This window comes from Musca autumnalis, unplaced genomic scaffold, assembly GCF_047663935.1.
Source record: "Musca autumnalis isolate F117 unplaced genomic scaffold, ASM4766393v1 scaffold_4, whole genome shotgun sequence".
NCBI lineage: Eukaryota > Metazoa > Arthropoda > Insecta > Diptera > Muscidae > Musca > Musca autumnalis.
The window spans coordinates 228,376,546-228,384,819 of NW_027411977.1; the positions used below are offsets into that span (position 1 = coordinate 228,376,546).

Genomic DNA, 8,274 nt, shown 5'->3' on the forward strand with positions numbered 1-8,274 from the left:
GTAGAGTAAACGAACAACATCCATTAACAATTTGTACAAATTATGAGTAAACGTAAACACATAATACAGTTGAACCTATATTATCCGTTAATCGATTAACCAGGATAGAAGAGAAATGTTGGTATTTTTTCCATTTCATATATTTTTCGTTATAAACATAATTATCCGGGAGTAAAAGCACAATTTGTGTATTTATGGTGTCACAAAAACCATGGGATGATGATATTTGGTCTGTTCCAAAAAAAAGTAGTAGCTTCTTGCAGGTTCTGGAACAAAGCAATTATTTATCCTTCTAAAATTTGAGGGATTACCTTAACAAATATAATAAAAATTGTACAGTTTTTAGTAATGAACAAAACTATGCCATTCTTAATTAAAAATATGTTCAAAAACTGCATAAAAACGTTGCCTTCATTATCCGGGAAAATCGATTATCCGTAATGCCTCCGGTCCCGGCCATAGGTTAAACGTCAAATGAAATCCAGATGAGATTTCATTTGACGTTTGAGCTATGGAATTGACAGTTGAAATCGAGTGGATTTCGTAAATGTAAACTTAGCATTAAACGCATTATACACTTAACATGTTTTAAAACATGCATCATTTAAGTTGTCAATTCCATACAATATGTCCCGGTCCACACTAGAGAGATTTCAATGAAATAATTTAATGAAATTAGGCGATCTTTGTGACAAACACATGTTAGAAGGTTTCGAAATTCTATTAAAATCTACCACAAGTCCTCCGTCGAATTTCACGTCACCAAGCAACACGATTCTGTATATGCAATAAATCCTACCGACAAGAAGGGAAAAGTCAAATTGTAGTTTTTTTAAGAATTTATTTCTAAAGGATCCGGTTAGATCTTTATAGTCACTTTGACTAGCGTTTTGAAACCAATCAGCTGGTCGTTTTATACATTATATTTTCATCATTGTTATGTGTCTTAAGCTGCTGTTTTGGGTGCACTTTAAAAGGTTTCTAATTCTATGGAAATCTCACAAAATACTTGATCTTAACGTCAAGTGTGAAAGGAAGATTTATTCTCTATGAAATTTCACTATCACTCACCGAACAACACAAATCTGTAAATGCAATGACTCCCACCGAAAAAATGCAAAACGAATTGCATTTTACAGAATATTATTTTTTAGGTTAATTTGTAAATTCAAACTAAAGCTGACTGAATGAGCGATTTGTACGTCACTACCATATTTTCTTTATATAAAGTTTTTAGGACTTTGTTTCCAGTATTCACTTTTTGCTTAATGTAGGTGTTGTCCAACAAAATACGTACGTTCCCTCATAAATATATCAAAAATCCTATCTTACATTCATTATATCAAAAATTTAACAAATCTCAAGTAAAACTACAAGTATTTATTTCTTGTAGGCATTTATTAAAATTTCTTAAATTAGAATACAAATTTTTTTCCATCATCACAAACATTTCGCTGGTCTCCCGCATACCCACAAATGGTGTTTTTGTAAATTCGTACGCCTTAAATATCTTTCGTTTAAGGTATTTTTACAACATTCTAAACATTAAAAAAACTGACATCATTATCCTTTACAAAAACAATAAAAGATAAAATGGCCTTTTCAAAACAAAAATTCCAAAAAAGAAAATCATAATATTTTAATATAATTTCGATTTTTATTTATCAAGTCGGAATCGTTCGTTTAACTAAACTCAATATACTGTATAATCTTAAGTATATAAAATTATTCAAAATATTACATGATTTAGAACCTTTTTACCCCTCCTATCCCTACTTTACTATGGTATCAAAATCTCTATTACTAAACTAAACTAGAATTGTTATAAATTAAAAAAAAGAATGGAATTTTTTAGTTTACGTCGACCAAATATAGAAATACATTGATTGCCAATGCGGTATGTAATCTCTGAGGGGACCAGCTACCATTTTGGCAATTGGTATTTTGCCCAGAACATTTAGTAAACCTTCCAGGCGAGATTGGGTAAACCGTTCATAGAACGGCGAACGCATTAGGTACATAACCAAATTGAGGCAACGATGAGAGAGAATTCTCTGTTGTTCTTTGGACATGTGTTGGCGATTATTGTGATACATTTTAATACTGGCCAAATCCACAGCCAAGGATACTAGCAATTGTTTCCAGGACTTTTCACCAAACACACCCATGGAGGCTAAGTGGATCAGCGGTTTGGCTATGTATAGATATTCCGCCTGCAATATGCCCTTGGGAGTTTGTTGTTGTTGTACACTCAAAACTTCTTCTTTGAGCTTAAAGCTACGATATTGTAGGGGTGGAGCACCTTCCACCTTACGCATAATACGTCCGGAACGTTTCAATTTAATGGTAACACTGTGCTCATCCATGGTAAGCTGATTTGTTGGCGTTAAGGCCGCCGCCGCATTGTTTTTCTTTGTTAATTTCTTCCGATTCAATACCGGCAATGCAGGTGATGTTATAATACGCTCTGTGGAATGTTTTAGTATAAAAAATCGACCCACTGCTTTGAGACATTGTAATAGAGCCACCATTATCCATTTGCCCTTTACACCGAATAGCTTCTTGGCTGATATTTCAATGAAAACTTCACAGTACTCAAGTGTTGTCAGCATGACCTTTAGACGATAGCATGCCCCGCTTGATGACTCTGCAATGCAATCGGTGTTTGCAATTTCCGGACGATATTTGGCAATAATGCGATCATTATACATGACCAAAAGATTCGAAAGGCTATAAACCAATTCGGTGGCCACGGAGGAGTCTGTTATGCGACCTGAGAATTTAGAAAGTTTTAATTAAATGTTTTGCTACCTTGCAAATCGTACCCACCTGCAACAAAATAAGATGCCCATTTTGCTGTTGTTTCAAAATCGCCCACAGTATCGGGATTCTTGGATACCCATGTTTCGTAAGATTTTAGTATGTATTTGATTTTATCCATTATTGTTTTAATCTAATCAATCTATCGAATTAAGGTCGCTAGTATCACAGTTTATACGACACGGATTATCTTGTTCAATTACAACTTCCCCAGTACTTTTTATTGATATAATGGGATTACAAAGCCCTGGGAAACTCATGAAAGTAACGGCGTTGTGAACAAATGCGGCACCAAGCTAATTTGAGACACAATGAAAACAGTAAAACGTATGACGACCAATTAGAAACAATAATAAAGCAAGTTAATTAGGAATAATAAGAGGAAGAAGAAAATTAACAATTATTTATATAATTTTAAAAACATATTAAATAACATAATTTTTCTGTTTATTTGATTAAAGATCCCCATTTTCTCTCTCTCACACACACACAAAACGCTATGTATGAATTTTGTTCAACGGCGCCAAGTTAATTTGAGCTACAATGGTATGTTTGACAAAACGAAGAAAACAAAAAGAAACCTCCTTTTATCAATTCATTTAATAACATTTTCGTATTTTCTTAATAATTTAGTAGATTAAAAAAAACCGCGTGTTATAAAAAATGTAAATTCCGTACATATGCCGCAAATAAATGACATATTTTACCAAAACAATTGCTTCAGGTGCTAGTGTAAATTGGGTTTATGATGTGAGATCCTCTTTTTGTTTATTCATTGCGGCAAAATACAACTCTGCATGTTGTTTATTGTGGCGCACAAAACAAAGGCAGGTGACATTTTCTTGAGGGAAACAAACAAAAGGCGAGAAGGATATCAAGGATACATACATAAGAAAGAATATACACACAATTTTTCAAAGGAATTTTCCGAATTTCCCCGCCGAACCTGAAACAAAGAAAATCGCCTTACAACAACAATGTGTACTGTACTACTAACGTAAACGGCGCGATCAGAGAAACACAAAGTGAAGGGAAAAATATCAAATTACGCAGTATTAGATAAGAATTTGTGAAATAAGGACACTCGCACCAGTCATAAAACAGGAGGATAGCTTTCAAGAATAATTTAAACTGAGTTTATTAAGGAATAGAAAAAGAACAGCAACAAAAACAAAGAAAACTTAGCAGAAAACATGGCTACGCCGCAAAATAATACACGAATAGCATTAACAGATCGTTTGGAGGCATTGCGAGTGGCCACTACACCATCAGCTAGACCGAGTGATCCCATACCAGCTTCAATATTTGCCTCATCACTAATGGACAATACTACGAATGTTGCTTTACAGGATTATGAGGGTCACATAGCATCGCCTGATGAACTGGTGATACGGCAGAGGGGAAGAAGAAGGTAATAGTACGTTTATATATAATCGGATTTTAAATGTTAATTCCATTACATTTACGTCAAACAAATCCTGATAATGAAGGTTAACCTCCCAAAAAGCTCTAATATAAAAAGCATATAACAATTTTTATTTATTTACTTAATAATTTTATTGATTTTCTCATTTTAATTATTTAAAATTATTTATATTAATTGTTATTTATAACAAAATTCATTTTTGTATAACTTGTTATTAGGCCACTAACGGATTGGACACCAGAGCAAGCCTTAAACACGGCCGCTAATATACGTAATCCTTTCCAAAGGACACCCACAAAAATGCCCCTAAGTACAAATATGATATTGAGAAGTTCGCCAAGGAAACGTTTATCCATGGGCAGTACACCACCAGAACCCATAATAATGAATAATTCGCCACATAAAACAAATGCCAAACAACAACTGTGGCCTGGATCACCAAGTGCTGCCAAGAAATTGCGTTTGGGCGATGAAGAACGACCAATGGGCCAGACAAATGAAGAAATACCATTGGCCACAGTGCTGCAAGGATTTTCCCAACAACAACTGATCGACATGATTGTGTCGAAAGTGGCAGGAGATGCCAAGGCTGAGGCAGAGTTAAGGGCAAAACTACCAATGCCGGATATTGAGTAAGTTACAAAATTAAATGATGAAAAAAACATTTTAAAATATAACTTGTTTCTTTTAGGAAATTGGAGCAGGATCTCCTACATGCCAAGCGCATGATATTTAAGTCCCTGCCAACCTCACGTCTTTGCAAGAAAACCGACAGCACAGCCTTTACCAGGGCCGCCCTTCATTTAAGTGAATTCAAGAGACTATTAACACATCACACAAAACAATTACACGACTCAGGACACTGGGATGCCCTGATGGATTATATATTCATGGCATGGCAATGTGTAAAGTCCACACCAAACTGGGATAATCCCATACACAATGCTGTCAGGAAGCAGTGTTTTAAAGTGCTTACCTGTGGTTGTATGGCAGCTGTTAAATTTGGCGGTTTACGTTTGGGTACACAGCGTTTACAGACTCTGGAAAAGAACCTCAAAGAATGGTCTCAAGACTATGAGGATGTTATGTCTTGTGTAAATACCTTAAGTAAAGCATTCACCAAGGGACGTACAAGTTTATGAAAAACTAACAAAACACTTAACGCAATTTTTTAGGACGAAAAAGCAATTTCTTTTTTTGATATTTATGTATTGTACATTTTCTTAGGCTTACGAAAAGAACTACTTTAATTGGGCGTCCCAGCCATTAATTTTCGTTTAATATACATACATTTTGCATTTAAGTATTATATACATCTTATCATCTTATATAACTTGTAAGTTATAATTTTTCCCAACCTGCACAAAGATACTCATTATCATGCATGCCATTTATATAAATAAGAAAATTTGATATTTTTAATATTTTTATAAGGAAATTTATTGCCATATTTTCATATGTTTTTTGTTTTTATGTGAATTTATTTTTTCTGTTTTTTTTTTTTTTATTTCAATTTACCTTCTTTTCAAGCAAACCATTCACAACAAACCCCCCCACAAGTCATTATTTTAGTTCATGTATATTCTTTTATTTTTGTGATGTATTATTGCCCTTCGCTTATAACACTTTTTGTGCATAAGAAATTTGTAAGTTTGTACAAATTATTTTTTCATAATAAACTACACAATATTTTTTACCAAATTAATATTGTTTTTTTTTGCATGAACTTTTCTATACGAAAAGTAGCTATTCAGCAACTTTTCTATACGAAAAGTAGCTATTCAGCAACTTTTCTATACGAAAAGTAGCTATTCAGCAACTTTTCTATACGAAAAGTAGCTATTCAGCAACTTTTCTATACGAAAAGTAGCTATTCAGCAACTTTTCTATACGAAAAGTAGCTATTCAGCAACTTTTCTATACGAAAAGTAGCTATTCAGCAACTTTTCTATACGAAAAGTAGCTATTCAGCAACTTTTCTATACGAAAAGTAGCTATTCAGCAACTTTTCTATACGAAAAGTAGCTATTCAGCAACTTTTCTATACGAAAAGTAGCTATTCAGCAACTTTTCTATACGAAAAGTAGCTATTCGGCAATTTTTCTATGCGAAAAGTAGCTATTCAGCAAATTTTCTATACGAAAAGTAGCTATTCGGCAACTTTTCTATACGAAAAGTAGCTATTCAGCAACTTTTCTATACGAAAAGTAGCTATTCAGCTACTTTTCTATACGAAAAGTAGCTATTCAGCAACTTTTCTATACGAAAAGTAGCTATTCAGCAACTTTTCTATACGAAAAGTAGCTATTCAGCAACTTTTCTATACGAAAAGTAGCTATTCAGCAACTTTTCTATACGAAAAGTAGCTATTCAGCAACTTTTCTACACGAAAAGTAGCTATTCAGCAACTTTTCTATACGAAAAGTAGCTATTCAGCAACTTTTCTATACGAAAAGTAGCTATTCAGCAACTTTTCTATACGAAAAGTAGCTATTCAGCAACTTTTCTATACGAAAAGTAGCTATTCAGCAACTTTTCTATACGAAAAGTAGCTATTCAGCAACTTTTCTATACGAAAAGTAGCTATTCAGCAACTTTTCTATACGAAAAGTAGCTATTCAGCAACTTTTCTATACGAAAAGTAGCTATTCAGCAACTTTTCTATACGAAAAGTAGCTATTCAGCAACTTTTCTATACGAAAAGTAACTATTCAGCAACTTTTCTATACGAAAAGTAGCTATTCAGCAACTTTTCTATACGAAAAGTAACTATTCAGCAACTTTTCTATACGAAAAGTAGCTATTCAGCAACTTTTCTATACGAAAAGTAGCTATTCAGCAACTTTTCTATACGAAAAGTAGCTATTCAGCAACTTTTCTATACGAAAAGTAGCTATTCAGCAACTTTTCTATACGAAAAGTAGCTATTCAGCAACTTTTCTATACGAAAAGTAGCTATTCAGCAACTTTTCTATACGAAAAGTAGCTATTCAGCAACTTTTCTATACGAAAAGTAGCTATTCAGCAACTTTTCTATACGAAAAGTAGCTATTCAGCAACTTTTCTATACGAAAAGTAGCTATTCAGCAACTTTTCTATACGAAAAGTAGCTATTCAGCAACTTTTCTATACGAAAAGTAGCTATTCAGCAACTTTTCTATACGAAAAGTAGCTATTCAGCAACTTTTCTATACGAAAAGTAGCTATTCAGCAACTTTTCTATACGAAAAGTAGCTATTCAGCAACTTTTCTATACGAAAAGTAGCTATTCAGCAACTTTTCTATACGAAAAGTAGCTATTCAGCAACTTTTCTATACGAAAAGTAGCTATTCAGCAACTTTTCTATACGAAAAGTAGCTATTCAGCAACTTTTCTATACGAAAAGTAGCTACTCAGCAACTTTTCTATACGAAAAGTAGCTATTCAGCAACTTTTCTATACGAAAAGTAGCTATTCAGCAACTTTTCTATACGAAAAGTAGCTACTCAGCAACTTTTCTATACGAAAAGTAGCTATTCAGCAACTTTTCTATACGAAAAGTAGCTATTCAGCAACTTTTCTATACGAAAAGTAGCTATTCAGCAACTTTTCTATACGAAAAGTAACTATTCAGCAACTTTTCTATACGAAAAGTAGCTATTCAGCAACTTTTCTATACGAAAAGTAACTATTCAGCAACTTTTCTATACGAAAAGTAGCTATTCAGCAACTTTTCTATACGAAAAGTAGCTATTCAGCAACTTTTCTATACGAAAAGTAGCTATTCAGCAACTTTTCTATACGAAAAGTAGCTATTCAGCAACTTTTCTATACGAAAAGTAGCTATTCAGCAACTTTTCTATACGAAAAGTAGCTATTCAGCAACTTTTCTATACGAAAAGTAGCTATTCAGCAACTTTTCTATACGAAAAGTAGCTATTCAGCAACTTTTCTATACGAAAAGTAGCTATTCAGCAACTTTTCTATACGAAAAGTAGCTACTCAGCAACTTTTCTATACGAAAAGTAGCTATTCAGCAACTTTTCTA

At 33.3% G+C, this 8,274-nt stretch overlaps 2 protein-coding genes across 2 annotated transcripts; one reads left to right on the forward strand and one right to left on the reverse strand.

Moving 5' to 3' along the window:
- Positions 1-1,379: 1,379 nt before the first annotated feature.
- Pex16 (peroxisomal biogenesis factor 16) lies at positions 1,380-3,111 on the reverse strand. The gene is made up of 2 exons (XM_073981736.1): positions 2,830-3,111; positions 1,380-2,773 (listed from the first exon to the last, which is right to left on the reverse strand). The coding sequence occupies exons 1-2, from the start codon at positions 2,939-2,941 to the stop codon at positions 1,857-1,859; spliced, it is 1,029 nt and encodes a 342-aa protein (XP_073837837.1). The 5' UTR covers positions 2,942-3,111; the 3' UTR covers positions 1,380-1,856.
- Positions 3,112-3,350: 239 nt separating this feature from the next.
- On the forward strand, positions 3,351-5,947 carry LOC141403978 (uncharacterized). The gene is made up of 3 exons (XM_073987121.1): positions 3,351-4,231; positions 4,465-4,878; positions 4,938-5,947. The coding sequence occupies exons 1-3, from the start codon at positions 4,014-4,016 to the stop codon at positions 5,386-5,388; spliced, it is 1,083 nt and encodes a 360-aa protein (XP_073843222.1). The 5' UTR covers positions 3,351-4,013; the 3' UTR covers positions 5,389-5,947.
- Positions 5,948-8,274: the final 2,327 nt, after the last annotated feature.